General features: G+C 39.5%; 1 protein-coding gene across 1 annotated transcript in view; it reads left to right on the top strand.

Annotated features, from left to right (window-relative positions):
- Positions 1 to 17,840: 17,840 nt before the first annotated feature.
- TBCA (tubulin folding cofactor A) overlaps positions 17,841 to 22,018 on the top strand; it is a 98,333-nt gene continuing 94,155 nt past the window's right edge. Inside the window, exon 1 of the mRNA XM_027863538.1 lies at positions 17,841 to 18,022. Coding sequence (XP_027719339.1) covers positions 17,970 to 18,022 — 53 coding nt within the window. The 5' untranslated portion in view covers positions 17,841 to 17,969. The remainder of the gene's footprint in view (positions 18,023 to 22,018) is intronic.

Raw genomic sequence — 22,018 nt, 5'->3', positions numbered from 1 at the left:
GTGGTCTGTAAGAGACTCACTCATTTAGTCTGCCAGAGAAACAAGTTAGGCCTGAGGCTGAACCTAACTTAATTAGAAAGTCATTTTTTATTTGTTTTAATCTCAGGCAGTACGTTGTAGGAGGACTTCAGCTCAGAGTAGTGACTATTACTGAGTGCTGTGTCCCCATTGGACAAGTAACATCCCATGATTTAAGGCAGCTAGCTGTCGCTGTACAGAGTGCCAGGCCTGGAGTCAGGAGGACTCATCTTTCTGAGTTCAAATCTGGCCTCAGACACGTACTATGTGACCCTGGGCAAGTCACTTAACTCTGTTGGTCTCAGTTTCTTCATCTGCAAAATCAGCTGGAGAGGGAAATGGAAAATTACTCCAGTATCTTTGCCAAGAAAGAAAGAGTCAGACACGACTGATGAGCAACAATGTGATTTAGATTCTTAACCCTAACCCTAATCACTACAATGACAAATCCACCTTACTGGTGGGAAGGGTTCTTTCTTTGTCTACAAACCTTGTAAAATACTTCAAATATAGGCCTGGCATTAATCAATCTGCATTTATTAAGCATTTACTATGTTCCAGGCATGTGCTAAGAAAAGGTAAAAAAAGATACCCCCTGCCCTCAACGGGAAAAAACAGCATTTATGTAGCACTTACCATGTACCAGGCATTGTGCTAAGCACTTCACAAATATTATCTCATCTGATCATTACAACAACCTTAGGAAGTAGGTGCTATTATTATCCCCATTTACAGTGGAGGAAACTGAGGCTGGTTGGTTGGTTGGTTGGTGTACACATATGTACATACTATTGGGAGGCACACACACACACATACATATATATATTTAGAGAGAAAGAGAGAGAGAGAGAGAAGTATTCATATATGTATACTCTTGAGAGGCAGTACACAGAGCTATAATTTCACTGGAATAGGGAACTTCTTGAACTGTAACTCCCTTCGCAGACAGAGAGAAATCAATAACTTGTCTCTAATGCATAGTCTTAGAGACTTACTGGGACCACTGAAAAGTAACTTTCTAAAGGTCAAACAACCAGTAAGGAGTCAAGGCAGGAGTTGAACACAGGACTTCCTGGCTTTGAGGCCAGCCCTTTCTCCATACTCTCATGCTGCCCATGAAGATGAGGTTCTTTAAGATGCTATAACCAGTTTTAATATAGCTGAGTGTTCACTTGGCCAGGCCTGGGGATAATGGGAAAGAATGTGCATTGACTGATTTTGACTGATCACTCCAGTGACACAGAACAATTAGTATTCATCTGCTGTATCAGCTGTTCCATCTTTTAGGGCTGGAAATTGATTAGTCTCATTTTAACATGTGGGGATAAAGTCTACTTTACCTTAATGTTTGAGATAGAAGGTCAGTCCAATAGTATTTTGATCTTCAGCTCTAGAAGTCACATAATGATAAGGAACAATTTACATTGAGGTAATTTTCCAGCCTGTCATTAAAAAAAATCAACCTGCTCACAACAGGAAGCTCTTTTATTACAGAGCAATAACTCAAGAGTGATCAGTTTATTTTAGTATCTACATGGCACCAGAACAATTATGTGAAGTTAAAACCATATACTTGACTTCATGTATGTTCCTAAGGAGTTAATATTTGACTGAGATCAATCAGGGTTGTTATTGAATTCTGTCAAACTGGTTTTTGTTGTTCTTTTTTTTTTTGGTGTGGGCATAGCTAAACAAGACTTGATTTGCTTCTTTGAGGTCAGTTGTTTCCAGACTTTTTCAACTTTATATCAATCCAAGGTTCTCCACAATATGACCCCAATCTTTCTTTCCAGGCTTATTTCCCATTATTTTCCCGTACTTGCCCTATATACCACAAAAGCTGGACCACTTTCTGTTCCTCAAAGACATCTTGGGCTTTACACTTTCTGTGCCTTAGCCCATGCAATACCCTACCCATCTTCCAGATCCAATTCAATGACTACCTGTGCCCTGAAGGCATCCTTGATCCCTCATCTGAGTCAGGCATTAGATCATAGGATCATAGGGATTTCAGAGATCATTTGGTCTAATTCCCTTATTTTATCACTTGATTGAAACTGAGGTCCAGAGATGCTAGGCGATAATTCTTCTAGTCCAGCCTCACTGGCACATGGCAATCCTTTTATTCTTCTCTATTGATTCTACTAGAGCAGCTAGGCTATAGCACTGGGCTTGGAATCAGGAAGACTCATCTTCCTGAATTCAAATCTAGCTTTAAACACTTGCTGGCTGTGTAACCTGGAAAAGTCACTTAACCCTGTTTGCCTCAGTTCCTCATGTATAAAAATGAGCTGGAGAAGGAAAGGGCAAATCATTCCAATATCTTTGCCAAGAAAATCCTCAGATGGGGTCACAAAGTATTGAATTTAACTGAGCAACAACTTCCCACAGAAGATGTTCCAAGCTTTTGTTTTTTTTCCTTCAAGCTCCCCAACTCCTTTACCTCACCTTCTACTTTACTGAGAAGAGGTTTGTCTGGCATGTTGTTCTTCACTACCCACCTTAAGCTCTTCATATTTTCCTCCATCCTTTCTCCTTTTTGGCTCGTCTCAATGTTAATCCTTCTATTTGTGCCCTTGATACCATCACTTTCAATTTCCTTTGGAAGCTTCATCTATCCATCATTCTCGTTCTCATTCTCTCTCTCTCTCTCTCTCTCTCTCTCTCTCTCTCTCTCTCTCTCTCTCCCTCTCTCTCTCTCTCTCTCTCTCTCTCTCTCTCTCTCTCCCTCTCCCTCTCTATCTCCCCCTCCCTCCCTCCTTTCTGTATGTCTCTGCTTCTCTTTCTTTACACACCCCCATTCCCCAACCCCAACCTACTGGCTCTTTCCCCATGGCTGTCAAGCATTCTGTTTTTCCTTGTCCCCCAAAAAGAAAACTTTCCTTGACTATGCTATTCCTTTATACCATTCTTCTCTTCCCCTTTACCTCTAAACACCTAGAAAGAGTAGTTTATACTATCTCCACTTCATAACCACCTACTGTCTCCTCAACCCCTTGAAATCTAGTTCATGACCCCATCACTACTGAAAGTGCTTTTTGAAAAATTGCTAGTGATCTTTTAATGGCTAAACTCCATGTCTCATTTTCAGTCTTCATGACTTTTCTTTAACATGGTATGCTATTAACCAAACTTTCTTATGGATTTACTTATCATTTCTATGTAGATGACTCCCAAATCTATACATTGAGCTCAAATTTCATCCCTGAACTCCAGTCCTGTATCTTACTTTTGTATTTCTATCCCTAGCACCCAGCACAGTGCCTGGCACGTGGCAGACACTTAATAAATGCTTGTTGATTGATTGACAAAAAACATATTCAAGGGCATAACTAGAAAAAGAAACAGAATGTTCACGTATTGAATATTAAAGACAACCGGAAGATAGTTAAGTGCTATATGAGGCTAAGATAGAGGAAGACATTTGGTATGGTAGGATTCTCTATTGAAGGTTTACAGGAAGAATAAATTGAAAAAAATCTCACAGAATGATAAGGTGGAAGGGTTGTAATCTCATGGTAAAAGGAGTACCTACATGAAAACACAGATTGGTGTATCTAAGTCGAATCATCCCTCTTGGATACTCTTACTTCCTTTGACTTCTAAAATTTCATACTCTCCTGGTTTTCATCCATCCTCTCTAGTTCAACCTTTTCCCTCTTCCTTGCTGGCTCCTTTTCTGGATAACTTAAGGTGGATGTTCACCAGGGTCCCTGGCCTTGCTCTTTGCTCTCTAGTTATGTTCTTACCCTTAGTAGTCACTGTCACATCCCACAACTTCGCAGAATCAAAGAAGAGAACCATGGAATTTGAGTGTTAGACGGGGCCTCAGTGGCCATCTAGTCCAACCCAACATGAGTCTGGATCTACTTGAAATCCTCTGTGAAGGGGAAACTTGCCACCTCTATGGGCAGCCCATCCACTTTTGGACAGCTTGAGTATTTAGGGAGCCTTTCCTGAAATCAAGCTTAAATTGCCTCTTTCCAACTTCCTCTCATTGTTCCTGGATTTCCCCTCTGGGGCCAAATTAAACATGTCTAGTCTGTCTTCCACACGACAGCCTTTCAAATACTTGATGACACTATCATATCTCCATTGAATATTCTCTCCTCTAGACAGGAACTATCCGTTCAGCAAAGCCAATGTTCAAAATCTGTGCCTCAAACACTAAACACTTCTTACCTAAGCTCCAGATGAGAGACAGACAGACAGAGAGAGAGAGACAGAGACAGAGAGACAAAGAGAAGAGAGAGAAAGATGGAGAGGAGAGAGAGAGAGAGAGAGAGAGAGGGAGGGAGACAGAGAGACAGAGAGACAAAGAGAGGGAGGGAGAGAGAGAGGGGACAGAGAGAGAGAGAAAGAGAAAGAGGGAGAAGAGAGATATCTTGTGGACAGTTGGAGATTATTTATATGTGTGTATATACATGTATCTGGCTAACTCAAATTCAAGAAAGATAGTATAGAAAAGTGGAAATAGTGCTAGATTTGGGGTCAGAGAACCCACTGTTCTTGGACTCCTCTCTCTCATCTCACATGTTCAATCCCTGTTCTAAGTGCTATCAATTCTAACTCCTCACAGCTTCTGAAATAACTTCATTTTTCTCACTTTTAAAATAAGGGGACTGGACAAGATGATTTCTAAGATCCTTTCTCTTTCTAAAGGTCCATGGTTCTCAGCTCAGATTTAAGGGGTATCTCAAATGACAACAGTAATTATTACAACGACAGCACTAATAAAATAAACAAATAATGGGGTATTAAAACTGGGAATTGACCTTCTAGGAAGTCTTACAACATTTCTTTCCTTCCTTACTGGGACACACTAAAACAAATAGAGTGTAGTTTCTGCTACAGGCAATATTACTTTCTGCTGTGATCTTTGTACTTAGAAACAAATACACCACTTTGATTTTTTTTATAATTAATTTATTTCTGATTTTCAACATTCACTTCCATAAGATTTTGAGTTTTAAATTTTCTCCCCCCCCCCACTCCCCAAGACAACATGTAATCTGATATAGGTTCTAGTTACACATTCGTATTAAGCATATTTTCACATTAGCCACGATGTAAAGAAGAATCAACTAATGGGAGGAACCACAAGAATGAAGAAATAAAACAACAAAAGAAAAGAAGAGCAAACAATATGCTTCCATATGCATTCAGACTCCATTGTTCTTTCTCTGGATGTGGATAGCATTTTCTATTGTGAATCTTTTGGAGTTGTCTTAGATCCTTGCATTGCTGAGAAGAGCTAAGTCTAACAAATACGCCACTTTAAATGAAGATGAGAAAAGAACTAGATCAAGGAAAAGAACTCAATTTAGAATAATATCCTTATGCAAACATAAAATATGAAAAAATTCAGTAATTTCACAAAAACATTTAAATCCTAACTTTGGCTGAAAAATAGCCTCATAAAACCCTTACAAAGTTCATAGATCAATGTGAAAATACCCATTTTATATAACTATCTCAAAAAAGTTCCTAGGTTTGAAGATTGCTATATTAATCCATGGAAAATAATTTTGAAAAATAATACAGAAATAAGAACAATTGATATGTGTTGAGACCTATATTGGTAGAGAACTAAATAAAAAATCTTTATGAAACACTTTTGCCAATGCTTTTTGACAACTGTTTTTCATTACATTGTAATATGATATAACATATTACATATACACATATTACATATGTAACATTATTATAAAATTCTAATCTTAATGTTTTGTTTCCTACCAATATCAGTACTGGGGTATGTGGAAACTATTTCATTTATTTTATACTCCAGAAAAGCATTTTATTGAAGGGAATAAAAATGTCATGAAGAAGATAAGATTAAAGTAGTTATTACAGTTTTGTGACAGTTCCAAATATAACAGTCATGTGTAACTAAAAGTAAACATTTTAGAGACTTTATCTTTATTTCACCATCCAAAACACTTTTGAATCTTTGGTGATTGGCCCTGGATAAAAATCTTATTTCAGATGACAAAAAAATATGCCCATTAACAATGTTCATGCAGTGCAACATAAAAATGGAATGGAATCATTGACTACAGGTAGAAATGTGAGAAACCATGCAAGATAAATATGCTGGTTTGTAGATACTCAGTCACTCCATTTCTGTCTGCCTGCTTGAGTTTTGAATTGGGAATTCATGGAGAAAAGGCAGATGATCTAGTAAAACAGTGTAGATTTTTAAAAGTCAGTGTCATGTTATGTCACTCTTTTCAACGAAATTTATGTTACACGGTGTGAGACCATGGGCTGAGCTAGTGTAACCTGATGCATTAAAAACTGCTCATCATGATTGCAATATGTGTCAGAACAATGAATTGTTACATCAGATCTCTGTTCAGCTGTAAGTAGCGCCCCCTGTAAATCACTGACTAAAGGAGGGATATGTTCTTCTTTTGATGCATGCATATACCTCCCATGCTCTTATGTGGTGCCATCCTCAAACCGTTTTCTTTAAATTCCATCATGTGAAAGTCACACTTTGTCATCTGTGAACAATATGACTCAGAGGTTTGAGATGTGCATATGATGAGACAATAGCTGCACAGGATGAAAGATAGAATTTCTATTTTTTAATATTCTGTAAGTCTTTGCAGCTTCTTCCATTTAAATCTTAAGGCTATCACACATACAGACCCATACATAACTGAGATTTATAAACATAGCAGAGACCAATATTACTGGAATGGTTTCCTGTTTGGTTGTGATAGCAGGGTTAGCCATACATGTAGCTCACATGAAAGCTCAGTTGCTTACAGAGTTCAGATACATATGTACTGACAGGACAAGGGTGTAAGGTTGAGTTTGAAAGATCTGCCCCTTCCAAAGCAGGAAGTACTGGTGACCTTGCCACCAGATGCCAACATGGTAGCTAAGAAATCTCCAACCAAGGTGAGTAAATTTGATTCAAAAGGAGTGGAGAAGGGCAGCTTGTTGGAAGAGGTAAGCTACTTAGGTTGCCTTGGGTAGTGGTGTGAGTAGAGCAAGCCTGGGTTGCGGAGGTAAAATGACCCATGCTGATAGAGCAACTTTTGGCAAAGAATCATGGGTCCCTTCCCGCCAAATTCCTTGGGGTCATGATGTGAATGAGAGTGCCCTCATTTCAATTCACTTGTTTTTTCTCTCCCTCTGGAAGCAAATGTAGGATTTGCAAAGAAGAGAATTATATCAAACAACCTATCAATGTATTTGGCCAGTGACAGATTGATTGATTGAATTGGCTAGTTGTTTGGATGAATTATCCAAATCCATGGTTCCTTTATTCTTCTTTATCGAGATTTAACCTGTATGGTAACTAATGATATTTTGGTCAGAAATATAAATTAAGGATTTATCATGTTAAAATGTTAGGTAATATTGAAGTAAAATTTTAGTGAAATTCTGTGATGTAGCTAGAATTTTTTTGAGCCCCAATGTTATCTCTGGGATCTCAAAACATGACCTTAGAGCGATAAGGAGTCTCAGAAACAGTGCCTTAGTACCAATATATCTGAAACTGTATCTGAAAGCTGTTCTCATCTTAGACTTAACACCTACTGGAAAACTGACTCTCTGCCATGCAGGGATGGTACCAATAGCTGCCACAGAGGACTGGATACCAGGGAAAATAACAAAGTAAAATACAGTCTTCCCCAGCTGTCTCCCTGTTGGTTAGGGTGTTGGGGAAGACATAACCATTCAGGGAAGCTTCACCTCCAGAAATCCCAAGCTAGAAATTGATTAAATCCAAACTGGTAACATTTGAAGCTGTTTAATAATGCCTTATATAATTCTAGGTGGTACAGTGGACAGAGTGCTGGGCTTGGAGTCAGGAAGCCTCATCTCCCTGAATTCAAATATGCTCTCAAACCAGCTGTGTGACCCTGGACAAGTTACTTAACCCTGTTTGTGTCAGTTACCTCATATATAAAATGAGCTGGAGAAGGAAATGGCAAACCACTCCAGTATCTCTGCCAAGAAAACCCCAAATGGAGCCCCCATGAACTCTAATCCTCTCCACAGAGGGCACACATACATACCATCCTTTGTTTTGTTGCGGTAGCTTCCGCCCCTCCGGGGTTATCACTGTCTACAGCATCATCTCTTTGCCTTATGGGTTGCACAATGCCTTTAATCGAAAGGATACATTCTATTTCTGGCTATGCTATATTTAATTTCTTCTGTCTGCTGCTGTGGTTTTCCAGGATTCCATGGTTTTGCTCTGTCATTTAAAATTTGTTGGTCAGTCAGTTGATAGTGTTTATTGAATTTAATGTGTTTCAGGGCCCATACAGTTACAAATACAGTGGGTATATATGCATGTGTGTGCCCACTTGTGAGAGTAGGGAGGAAGGGTTTATTGTAGAAAGAGAAGAGTTGGATCTTGCCCTCAACGAGCTTATAATCTAAGGAAATTGAATGCATATACATATGAAACCACTGAAGAATATTTTTACAAATAAATATAGCAACAAGCATCTATTAACACAGCTTATTAGTCACTGTTGTTCCCATGGAGCTGATTTGCATGCTATACCTAAGCATTCCATGGGAGTGAACTTAATCTTTTGAGGTAGTCTGGTAGTTTCTGCAGAGCGAGTATGTGTTCCTTAAAAGGCCCTTCTTAGCAAGGATGGCAGAACTTTGGGGGCTAGAATGAGAGACTGAGTCTGTGGCTTCATTTAGAGGCAGGACAAAAGCAAGGTATAGAAGGGAAGATGGAGTTAAAAGAGAAGGCTGGTGCAATATTTTATGGGAGTGACACTAACAAATTCTTTTTTTTTCTCTTATGTGTGGGTTTTTTAATACATCCTTAAGATGATGGGGTAGAATCTCAGAAAAAGCACTGTCTCAGAAATGCAGTGGGGGTTGTTTTTGAAAATCCAGGACAGTCTAGATCCTGGAAAAACCACCCCTTGCTGTATGTAGATGGTCCCAATTGTTGCCACAAGACATCATGTACCCTAGCAGGAGACAGAGAGATATTTTCCCCAGCTCCCTCCCTGCTTCATGGAGCACTGGGGAAGGGGTATTGAAGGAATATCTGCTTCGGGGAATTTTCTCTGCTATATACTTAGCCAATGCCTCAGCACTCTTCCCAAGCTCCAGTCTTCCCAAGACTCATCTAGGTCTTATCCTCTCTCTGTAAATACCCAAACTACTAGTTAGCTAGCCTACTAAATTTACCAGCAAGGGATAACATTGTGTCCACATTACATCCACAGATAATGCGCTCACATGCTGTCATCGTGACAGCTCACAGCAGTCCAGCTACACCTGTTCCTTAGTTTCCTCCCACCTTAGTGTTTAACCTGAGGGCTCCTACCTCTAGTTATGAGGCTGAAAGCTTTTCTTTTCTTTTCTTTTCTTTTTTTTTTTTGAAAGCTTTTCTAATAGTGATGCTAACCATACTCTCCCACAAGAGGCAGCTGATGGTACAATAGATAGAACACAGGACCTTCAATCAGGAACACCTGAGTTAAAATCCTGCTTCAGACACTTACTAGTTTTATTGCCCTGGGCAAGTCACTAACTTCTGTCTCAGTTGTTTCAACTGTAAAATGGGCATAATAATAGCACCTACTGTCCAGGATTGTTGTGAGGATCACATGAAATATTTGTAAAGTGCTTAGTACAGTGCCTGGCACATAGTAGGTATTGAATAGATTGATCCTTATTTGCTTCATTCTTCTAAGACTTCTCTTTCCCTTCCTGGAAGACCATGTGGAGGGGAGATAGGTTTAAATGAATCTCCTTACATATACCTGGGAGAAATAGTTCATCTTGGCAAGGGCATGATGGAGATCCTTCTATTCATTGGTATGCCATGTGGTTGTCAATATCTTTCCAATTAGTTGATAGGGTATCAGTTGTTCCAAATGACTGAAAGCCTATGCTTTTTTATCAGGGGTGGGGAACCTGTGGTTTCGAGGCCACAAGTGGCCTTCTAGGTCCTCAAGTGTGGCCCTTTGACTGAATCTAAACTTCACAGAACAAATTCCCTTAATAAAAGGGAAGAGGTGGAGTTATTTCTAGGTCATGGGAATTTCTCCTCTGGAACTCAAACAATGTACTAATATTCTTCCCATGTTTGAGAGCCGCACCTAGGTCTTAGTCTGTGGAAAATCTAAAAAGCCTAAGGATACAGAAATTGGCCAATCATTAAATCTAAAAATAACTAACATTTATATGATGATGTAAAATTTACAAAGTGCTTTCCTTACAAACACTGTGAAGTGTGCAGCATAAATGGTATCTGCATTTTATATTTTAAGAAGTAGATTCTCAGAGAGGTAAACAGAGTTACTCAAGGTCACAGTCAGAGCTCATGAGTGTCATGGGATTGAACAATGATCTTCCTGAGTCTAAGGACAGCACTTTGATTTCCTATACCATCTAAGCTCTTAGGTCCTGAGAGCTCTTCCTCCTCACCTATTCAGGGCCATTTAACAAATTCAACTCAACAAACATTTATTAAGGGCCTCCTATATGCCAGGCACTGTGCTAGGTCCTGGGGTTACAAAGGTAAAAACAAAAAAGTCTCTGCCTCCAAGGGGCTTACATTTGGGGCAGGGCTAAGAATATACAAATATATATGAAACACAAGCAAAGAAACTTGGAGAGCCAGTAGCAAATTGAGGTGGGAAAGGGGAGATCAGGAAAAACCTCCTCTATGAGATAGCATCTAAATTGAGTTTTGGAGGCAGGAATGATAAAGGCATTTCCCCATTCTAGGTATGGAGAATCAAGGGAGACAAGGCATGGACTTGGAAGATGGAATTTTGTAATTATCAACAGCAAGTAGGGCTGTTTTGCTGAAACATAGAATGTTTAAGGTAGAGGAATGTGTAATTAGCCTGGAAAGATAGATTGAAGCAATAGCGTACTTTAAATTCCAGACTGAGGAGTTTATCCTTTATCTTAGGGGCAATAGGGAGCAATGAAACTTCTTGAGTAGGGAGTGACATAGTAGGAGATTGAGAGAGAACAATTAGGAAGCTATTGTCATAGTCAAGGAGAGATGTGATAAGGGTCTCACTAGGGTGACGGCCCGATGAGCAGAAATAAGGGGATGGATGAAAGAGAGTTGGAATTGATAAGACTTGGCCACTGATTCAATATGGAGCATAAGTGAGTGAAGAGTTGAGGATGACTTCTAGGTTATGAACCCAGATGACTGGGAAAATGGTGATACTCTCAACACAGAGAAGTTAGGAAGAGGGTTGGGTTTTGGGGAAAAGATAATGATTTCAGTAATTCTGCTCCTCGAATACTATTTTAATGGCAATGTGATGAGGTTTACCTGTATGGATTCAGCAGCTTTATCTTCTCACCTTGTTGTTACTCGGTGTCACCATTATTGCTGGCCATGGTGCTGACCACTTTTCTGAAAACAGTAATAACACTCACGCCATATTGCTTGCTAGTAATGAGTTGGTGTCAGGTTCTTCAGTATAGAGATCATCCTAGTTTTCTGAGTGAGAACTCTAGTAAAGGAATTATGAACTGCTTCTCCCCTGCAACTTAAACCAGGGCCTTGATACCACAGGGACTCCTGGTGCAAGGGTATAAATGCAAATGTCCAGAGGAGACTTCAAGTGGAAAGACCTATAGGCAAAGGTTCATTGAGTTTTGAAGTTAGGGATTTGGATTGGCAGGTAAGAGTGGGAAGACTGGAGCAAAGCATTTTTTTCTGGAGTAAAGAATACTAGATGTATGAATGTGGAAATTATGAGGAAGAGAAGCTAAAAAATCAACCTGGCCACAGCATGACTAAATGAGTAGTCAATAGTAAATAAACATTTATTAAACACCTGCTATGTGGCACGCACTATGCTAAGTGCTAGGGATACAAATAAGTAAAAGAAAGGTAGTCCCTGCCCTCAAAGAGCTTATAATTTAACTAAGGAAGACAATACATAAATGGAATCTGTAAAGGTGGGGGCAGCCCCAGAGGGTACCCAGCCATTGATGTTTGTGAAGTCAAAATCAAACAGAGACGCTGGTAGGAAATGAAGAACTACTATTACTGAGAAATGAAAAAGCAGAAGGGGTATCTCTTTTCATCATTCTATACAATATATTTTCTGATAGTAAGAAAAGGATAGAATTCTCTATTGTGTTTCTTACTTTAGCCTTAAGTTGCAATGACAAAATTCCAGAGTGAGGAGGGATAGGATGGGGGTGGGGGGGACTTAGGAAAACATCTTGTCTAATCCTTTTATTTTGCACATCAGTTAACCAAGGCCTAGAAAGTTAGAGTGACTTGCCCAAGGAGACCCAGTCTGTGGCAGGGTCAAATCTAATTGCTCATCCAGTGAGTTATGTGTAAATAATACTAACTTATATATAATTTTAAAAAATGGAATAACTTAAGATACTCCATCTGGGTATTTTAAAAAACCTCTCCCTTCAGTCATTAATATTACTTTCCTTCTCAAATTGCCTTGTGTAATTTAGGATCATAGATTCAGAGTAGGAAGGGACCTTAGAGATCATTTAGTCCAGGGATTCTTAACCTAAGGTCTGTAGATTTATTTTTTAAAAGGTATTTTGATAATAGCATTTCAGTAAAATTGGTTTCCTTTGTAACATTATATAATTATTTTAAGCATTCAAAAACTATTCTGAGAAGGGGTCTACTGGCTTCACCTGTCAAAGCGGTTCATGACATAAAAAGGTTGAAAACCCCTACTGAATCCAATCCCTTCATTTTACAGATGAAGAAATTGAGGCTCATTGACATTAAATGATGTCCCAAATCACAGGCTACTAAGTGAAAGAGTTAGGATTTGAAAATTGGTCCTCAGACCAGGCTTTATATTTTGTATTACAAGAAAAATTTCTGTATGCTACAGTTTAGGCAAAGACTGCCAAAAATGATTTTTATTCTCTTCTATACATAGTTCTATTTTGATTTAAGGATTATTCTGTTCTAAGTATTTATGCTTACAAATATAACTGAAGATGAACTGAGCTATTCCAAGAGGCTGAAAATCTCTAACACAAACTGGTTCAGAATTAAAGTTATGGTGTTCTTAGACAATAAACACAATTCTGCAATGTGATAAAACAGTTACAGTGCTCAGGCTAAAATTCAATTAGCATTTTACTTCACCAACAGACTATACAATGCCAACACTCAATTTTCAGCACACCCCTGGAGAATTATTTTCCCAAAAACCATTCAGTCCCTCTTTGACCATTCTCTTTAAGAATTCTCTTTTCCTGGGGCAGCTAGGTGGAGCAATGGATAGAGCACCAGCCCTAGATTCAGGAGGACCTGAGTTCAAATCTGACCTCAGACACATAAGACTTACTAGCTATGTGATCCTGGGCAAGTTACTTTACCTCACTGCCTAGCAAAAAAAAAAGAATTCTCTTTTCCAGTAAGTCAAAGGTAAACTAAAGAGATACTTCCATTAACTGACATAATCAAAGAGACTTCCTCCCTTTTTTTTTTCTTAGTCTGAAGATTACCCTAATCTGGTTAAGGTGGATCAAACAAGGGCCCCTTAGCCTTTTCTGGTCACCTCCCTAATTACTTCAGGCAGGAGTCTTTTCTTGGGCTGGTCTGGAAAAAGGGGAGAAGAATTCTGTTTTGGAATTGATAAATAAAGGTTGATAAGGTTTCTCTCTCAGACCAGTATAATTTTTAAGTGATTTCTTAAAATTTCTAAAATGGGAAGCAAGAGGACTTCAGTCTGCTTCTACAGAATGCCCCCCAGTAGAATGTAAGTTCATTGGGAGAGGGGGGGATGCCTATTTAATTTTATTTTTGTTTTTGAGTTTCCAGACCTAGTACAGAGTTTAACACAAAATGCTTTACATATATATACTTCAATTGAATTTAACCTTTGTTAAGTGAAAAGAGTGTAAAATACTGTGCTAGACTTTGGGGATAGATGGAAGGTAAGACACTTCATGACTGACATGAAGCTTACATCCTAGGAGAGAGATTCCTTCAGTTTATTTGATAAGCACGTATCCAGCAAATATTATGTGCTCGCACTATACTAGGGTGCTGGGCATATAAAGAAAAATATGTCTTTGTCTTCAAAAGGCTTGCATTCTATTTGGGAAACAACATGTATATATTGAGGAAGTCATTCTGTCTAGACAGCAGAGTAGGAGGTAGGGAGTAATGTAAAACAAAGCTGGAAAGTTGGACTGGGGCCAGGTTGTGATGAAGTTTAAAAGCCAAGCAAAGTTTTTATTTGCTTCTAAAGGCAATAGGGAGAGACTAGAGTTTACTGAGTCAGGGAGTAACATGGTTAGAACCGCCCATTTTGAAAATTATTTTAGCAGTAGATTGGATTGGCAGAGAGACCAATTCAGAAGTTATTTCAATTGTCCAGGTGAGAGTGATAAGGGCTTGAACGAGGCCATGTGAACAGATTCAAGAGAAGTTGCAGAGGCAGAATCAGCAGGACTTGGAAGATGATTTGGATATGGGAAGAAGGGGACAGGAGAGTTGAGGGTGACTCTGACATTGAGAACCTGGGTAATAAAAGGATGGTGGTGCTTTCAACAGAAATAGGGAAGTCAGAAAGAGGGGAGGTGAATTTGAAATGCCTAGGGGACATCCAGTTGGAGAAACCTAAAAGGCAGTTAGAGGTGAAAGACTCGAGTTTACTGGGGCTGTATCTGGGATTTAGCTGCATGGAGGTGACAGCTGAATCCATGTGAATTGATGAATTCCCTAAGACAATACGGAGAGGGTGCAGGACAGAGCCCTAGTGAACATCCACAAATAGGAAGTGGGACAAGGATGATGAGCCATCAAAAGCGACTGAGGTTCAACAAGGCTGGTAGAAGAACCATGTCACCAAAACCCAGCCAGGAGAGTGATTCTAGAAAAGGGGGAAGGAGTTGATAGAATTAAATGCTGCAAGGAAGTCAAGATGGCTAAGGACTAAAAAAAGGCCATTGGATCTAGCAGTTAATAGATCATTGGTCATTTGATGAGACATGAAATTGGAAGACAAATTACAAAGAGGATGAGAAAAGTGAAGAGAGTAAATGCAGGAGAAATGGTTGGACAGTATCCAGATTATCAGGATGTACACATTACTATTATAGTAGTGCAACACTGAAGTGCTAAAACAAGGGCTGTGTGTGGTCTGAAATGGAAGGCTTTAACCTTGAGAGGTCATATTGAATAGAGGAATGACAATCATGACTTAGACTTGAATTCCCGCTCAGTTACTTACTACTTTTGTGATCTTAGAGAAGTCACCTAATTTTTTTTGTCATCAGTTTCCTAGGCTGTCGAACTTGGATGATACTTGTGCTCCCTGTGTAAGCTCTAAAAGGCTACATAAATATTAGCTATTACTTCACAGATTTTGAGTTATAGGGAATCTTAGAAGATCTTCGCTTTACAGAAAAGGAAACCAAAGACCATAGGGCTTATGTGGCCTGCCCAAGGTCACACCTAGGTGGTGCTTTTTCTTTCAAGGAAGAGTTCATGGAGAAAGTAACAAATTAGTCTTCAAAGAATAGGGAGGGAAATACTTGGGGGACAAATTGAACAGAAGACTTCATATATTCAGTTAGTAAGTAGGAGGTAGATAGTTATGTATCAAGAGGGATAACAGATGGTCATGCTGAGACACATGCTAAGTCCTGCACTGACATCCAGGTAATGTTGACTGCTTCCCTGGACTGCTTCTTGAGAGTGGTGGATTTTTTAGGGAGAACTTATGGGAGAACATGGACAAGACTTGCACAAGATGAGGAGTAGGCAGGTTATGATCCACACTAAGGGTAATTAATCTTAGATTTAAAAGAGTTGGTGAGCTTGAATGGAAAAAAAATACATCTTTATTTTCTCTAACCTCTAATTCAGTGGTTCTCAAAATGTGGCACAGAGATTCCTGAGGGTCTTCAAAAACCTTTTAGAAAGTACATTAGATCAGAATTATTTTCATAATAACACTTTTAATTTCTAATACAGTAAACATTGATAGATTTAACCAATATAAACAAAAGTTCTTTGGGGTCCTCAATAATTTTAAAGGGATCTGAGACAATAAAATTTGAAAGCCTCTGTTCTTACTGAAATCTGGCATTTCCTACTATTATTAATTTAAAAAAAAAAATTACATTTCTGAGACGGGATCCCATAAGCTTCACCAGACTGCTAAAGGGCTCCATAATATCCCTAAAGGTTAAGAATTCCTGATCTATATCTTTAAGGAACATTCACATGGATGACATCCTGGACCCATGTTAGTAAATAATTGTTATAGTGATGTACTATATTGTTATAGTTATTTACTAAATATTTATTTATAATTGATAAACTGTACATATTTATAGTTATCTACTCAATAAGCTCTAGTGGCTTTTTATTGCCTCCAAGGTCATTCAAAGCCCTTCACAATCTAGCCTCCTCCTCTCTTTCCTACTTTACTACCCAGTATGTACTCTTTGATCTAGTGACATGGGCCTTCTGGCTGTTCAAGGAACAAGACATCCCGCATCTCACTCTTAGGCATCTCTCTGGCTGCTCCACTCCCCCCCACCCCCAATCACCTAGAATGCTCTCCCTTCTTCAGACTGCTTATTGACCTCTCTGACTTCAAGTCCCAATTAAAATCTCACCTTCTACAAGAAGCCTTCCCCAGCTCCTCTTAATTCCATGGCCTTCTCTCTGTTAATTATTTCCTATTTATCCTGCACATAGCTTGCTTTATATACATATTTATTTGCATGTTGTCCCCCTATTAGATTGTAAGTTCACTGAGGGCAGGGACTGTCTTTTGACTCCTTTTGTACCCCCAGAACTTAGCACAATGCCTGGTACATAGTAGGTGTTTAATAAATACTTATTGAATTAAATATAGTTACAGTTATATAATATATGTAGCATATACTATACACTTATTTATAGTTAATAAACTACTATTATGATATATACTATGTAAAAGTATATATAGTATATATACTCTATATATACACATATACATATATAGTATAAATATATACTATACACATATATAGTATGTAAGCACATGCTATATATGTATATATACAAAACATATATACATATATACCACACATATATAAATATGTCATATACTTATGAACAGATGGATAAATACATATATACTACATAATACATATATATACATACATGCATGCTACATAAATGATAAATTAGATACTATAAATAAGTATATACTATATATACTTATAAGTATATACTATAAATACACAGTATATATATACACAGTATATAAATAATACTGAAATATACAGTATACTATATAGTATAACTACATAGTATATATTTATATTTTATTCTATGCTAGTAATAGTATACGACAACTATATACTATATACAATATATACTATACAATATAGAATACTAGAGTATATAGTATAGCCTACGATATACTATACATTAATATATTATATATTATAAATAAACAAACTATAGCAAATAGTAATTTATTAAGCACCTGAAAATACATCTATTGCCATTGGTCCCCAGATATTGAACATGTAAATCATCATTTTAAAAGTTTTCTACGTTACTCGCTTTATAAAGAGAACAACAGCATCCCGCCAACTCAACCCATCTGGGAAGAGGGAGAGTAAGTGCCAAAGACACCCTAGAAGTGGAAACACAAATACTGGGGCTGCGCCACCCAGCGCAGACCACTCCACCTGAGTGGAGAAAGGGCTGGCTAGTAAGCGAGGGAGGCCTGGCTGCTCCACCTGTCCCCGGGCTCCCATTGGTCAGACGCGAGGTGGAGGGGGCGGGAAGGAAGGAGGAGGGGCCGCGCAGAGAGCGATCTCGGGCCGCGCCCGGGCCAACGCATGCGTACAGGAGGCCTCCCACGGGTTAGCGGACATAACCGGTTTCAGCGTGCTCGGTCTCCTCCCCTCAGAGAGTCCCGACTTTTCGCTCTCCTTCCGCCAGCGGCGTTCAGTGGGGGACCATGGCTGATCCTCGCGTGAGGCAGATCAAGATCAAAACGGGCGTCGTGAAGCGGTGAGTGCCGACATCTTCCTTATTGCTTCCGTCACTGCTGGGGCGGCTTGGCCCAGGGGGAGGCCGGGCTGGGGCCGGGCCCCTCGGCCTTCCCCCGAGCCTCGGGGCATCGTAGCTGCCCTGCGGGGACCCAGGGGCGGGGCAGGTGGAGGGGAGGGACAAGGCTCGCACCGCACCCCCTCCGTGCCCCGTCCCTCCCCTCCCGCGGGCGCGGGGCCCTAGGCGCGAAGCCCGGGTGGGGCCGCCTGGGTGGGCGCGAGCCTAGGAGCGCCTTGGGGCAGGGGGCGCGGGAGGGGACCCGCTGCCGCCTCTTTGGGAGACGGCGTCCTCGCGGCCTCGGGTTCGGCTCCCTCCCTCCCGGCTGGGGGGGGCGGGGCGGGGCTCTACCGTAGGCCGCAGCGCGCCTCTTCCGCCAGCTGGGCGCGTTGGGGCCTGCACATGCCTTCTTTTTTTGAACTTGGGAGAAAGTTCTGCCGAGGGGGTGGCTTCTCTTGGAATTTTATGGTGCCTGCTAACTTTGGTCCGCCGCCGGCCTGAGATGGGCCTAAGGAAGTCCAGGGAGTGCACTGCCCAAGCCCGGGATTGATGACCGTCCCTTGTTGCCACCAAGCTAGGACCCCTCCGTGCTGGGGCCTGGAGGAGTTGGGGGTCAACTTCCAGAGCATCTCCCAAACTTGTGTTCTTTCTCTCTGCTGCCCTCCTGCCCCCCCCCATCTGCTCTTAGGTACAGTGTTACACGTGTTCTGCTCCGCCGTCCTGTGCTATTTTTTAAATAGCAGCCAGAGGAAAGTGAATTTTGCTTTGGAATGGAGCAGTGTTGGTAAAATCCTGTTACATGTTCCATACTATTAAGATCATTATTTAATTGTGCACTTCAATATAAAAGGTAAACCAGTTGTGGAAAAGGTCATGGGTTCTGAAGCATGATCTGTTAAATCACAATTTATTCCCCATTATTGGCAAGGGAAAGAGATCATTGTGGCATCTGCATTGCAGTTTGTGGTGCCAACCTTTTGCCAGCTCACTTCCTAGCAGAAGAGGCAGTGCAAGGAAACGAGAATAAATGTAAATTCATTGATTTAAGCTGTAATTACTGTTCCTTACCACACCTTTACATTGAACTGTTTGAATACTTTACTAGGAAGCAGCAAGAGGCTTCATCTATCTAGGTTCTTAAATAATGTTTTCCATTTTGAGATAGAATTCTTGATATACACAAAAATTGATTTTTGTAATGATAAATTATGGGACTTTAGTTCCTTATGGTCAGTTCTCCTTCCTCCCAAAGAGGACCAAAATGATACCACTATGTTGGCGTCATGGTACAGTGTGTCCAATTGCTTCTGATCAGACCAATGTGATCTAGGAAGGCTCTGCTACAAGTCCTGCACAAATAGACCATATGAACTTTGAACAGTTGGAAGGAAGGACTCCATGTAAAACTGATCAAGTAGTAAGTTTTTGGGGTTGGTGCCTAACGTGCATTTATATTGAAATTAAGAGTAGGGAGGATTTTTTTAGACCAAAACTATAAAACGTTTTGGGTATAAGATAGATTAAAAATATTCAGAAGTAATAATGCAGCCCTTTTATAGTAGTCTCAGTCAATCCGTGACTCAAGTATTTAAGGAATATGTCAGGTACCATGCTAGGATGGTGGTACAAAGACAAAAGTAAAACAGCTCCTGCCTTCAAGGAGTTTATGTTATTTAGTTCAGTCCAACTCTTTGTGACCCTGTGGACCATACTGTCTGTGGGTTTTTGTTGGCAAAGATTTTTTTTTTCTTCATTGTGATGAATCACTTTCCTTCATTATTTTTTTTTTGAGTAGGTAGAAGAGGCTATTTTTTGCCTGATTTCTTACTTAGCCTTAATCATTGAATGGGTGTTGCCTCAGACAAACTGGGAAAGATCTTACCTTAAAAAGTCCAACGTCTCCGACTGCATTTGGGGCTGTCTCCAGTTGTCCTGATCTATGTCTTGCCACTAGACCCAGATGGCTCTGGAGGAGAGAGTGAGACTGGTGACTGCACAGTTTTGCCTCACAGAAATCCAAATCATCCGCAAGTCAAGACAACATCCTCTTGATGTCATTGGTCCTCTTCTAGAACGAAGGACAAACAACAATTTGTGAGTAGTAGTAGCTGCCCCACTGGGGACTCAACTGACCAGTTCCAGTTGGGCAATGCTGGAGGTGAGATAAGAGCCTATTCAAGACTTATGAGACAGATTATGAAAAGATTCAAAGGTGGGAAAGGGAGTAAGTGTTGTGTAGGAGGAAGTTAATGCACTTAAAATTCTGTTGACATTGCCTTCTGTTCAGATCCCTGTGATACAGGGATGGCATTGAATCATTCATTCCCTGTCCTCAGTGAGCTTATTCTGTTGACTTCTCTTTCATCTGGATTTGTGATTTCATCCCTGTGAAGAATTGATGTGATAACTCACTCCATCTATTTAGTGTAGATCTGTAGTTTAAAAGGTGACTTTCAGATTTATCTTATATATAACTTGTTTGTATGTAGTTCTTTTTTATTGTTTCTTGGCTGCAGGCATTTTTTTCTGCCTGCTCCCCATGCCTGCAGTGCTTTCCCTCTTCTCCCACTGTTGACCTCCCTGGCTTCCTTTAAGTCCCAACTATAATCTCACCTTCTATGAGAAGCCCTCCCTAATCCCTTTATAATTCCAATGTTTTCCCTCTCTTAATGATTTCTTATTTGTCCTGTGTACAGCTTGGTTAGTATGTATTTGTTTGCGTGTTGTCTTCCCCATTAAATTTTAAACTCCTCTAGGACAGGGATTGTCTTTGGTCTCTTTTTCTACTTCCTGAGTTTAGCATTGTGCCTAGCACAGAGGAGGCAGTTAATAAATATTTATTGACTGACTGACTTGCTTACAGTCAGATAGCTAGTATCTGTCAGAGGCAGTACTTGAAGCCAGGTCTTTCAGACTTGAGGAAGCTGCCTTTTGCATTTTCATGCTTTCTTTATGTCAGATAACTATCCAATAACTAATTAATGATTAGCAAACTTTAAATATTGTCTTTAAGGTAACAAAATTTTGAAATCAATATGTGATTTTCTTTTTACAGGACAAAACTATTGATGACTGCTTTTAAAGTATGGTAAAAGTATTATGAGGTTTTGACTTGCTTTTGGTATTTGTAATGTCAAAGCATTGGTACTTGATGGAGAAGATTTGAGAGAAAGGGTCAAGTGGATTGTGTTTCCAAATAATTGATAATAAACATTGAAAAATAATGATATTTTCAAAGTTTTGTGACCTGGATAAGTAGCCACAAATAATTAATTAAGGATATAGCTATCTATTCAGTAATTTCTAACAACAGATTTTAAAAATTCCAGCATACTTTTTAGTTACCAAGTAGACAAGGACTATATACTCTTGGTCATATTTAATATATATGAGATGTTAAAGGAACTCATGACCTCATTATTGTAGAAATTCTAAATACATTGAGCAAAGGTATTTCCTCAGCACATATCATGATTTCTACTTCATCTTCCTTACTATAACATTTATATTTGAAGCTACAATTTACTTATTAGAATGTGAGTGCAGAATGTAGATCCATTGAACAACAAAATAAACTTTTATGCATATAGCTTGACCATTTGCATATTTCATTGAATTTTCAGCCCCAATTAGTTTTTTATGGTTTCATAGAATCCATCCTGGTGGTCCATCTATTATATATTATCCTTGCTACATAATCTTCCCAGCTTTTTTTTGCCCTTATATGGTGGCCTATATTTTGGGTGTTTTGTTTTGGTTTCACCAATGTTATAAGGGGATTTTTGTCTTAACTATTGTGCTCACCAGTCATTTCCTAAATTACTATACGCTTGAGAATTTAAAGCCATATAGAACAAAAGGCACATAGCAAATTCATGTGTTGAAATTTCTTGCATCTATTAGATGATCAGCAGAGAAGTATAAAAGGCTAAAATAAAGAAAGGATTCTGGTGCAGAGGA

Source organism: Vombatus ursinus, unplaced genomic scaffold (genome assembly GCF_900497805.2).
Source record: "Vombatus ursinus unplaced genomic scaffold, bare-nosed wombat genome assembly UNPS02014772.1, whole genome shotgun sequence".
NCBI classification, from domain to species: domain Eukaryota; kingdom Metazoa; phylum Chordata; class Mammalia; order Diprotodontia; family Vombatidae; genus Vombatus; species Vombatus ursinus.
This window is presented reverse-complemented; position numbering and strand designations above follow the sequence as displayed.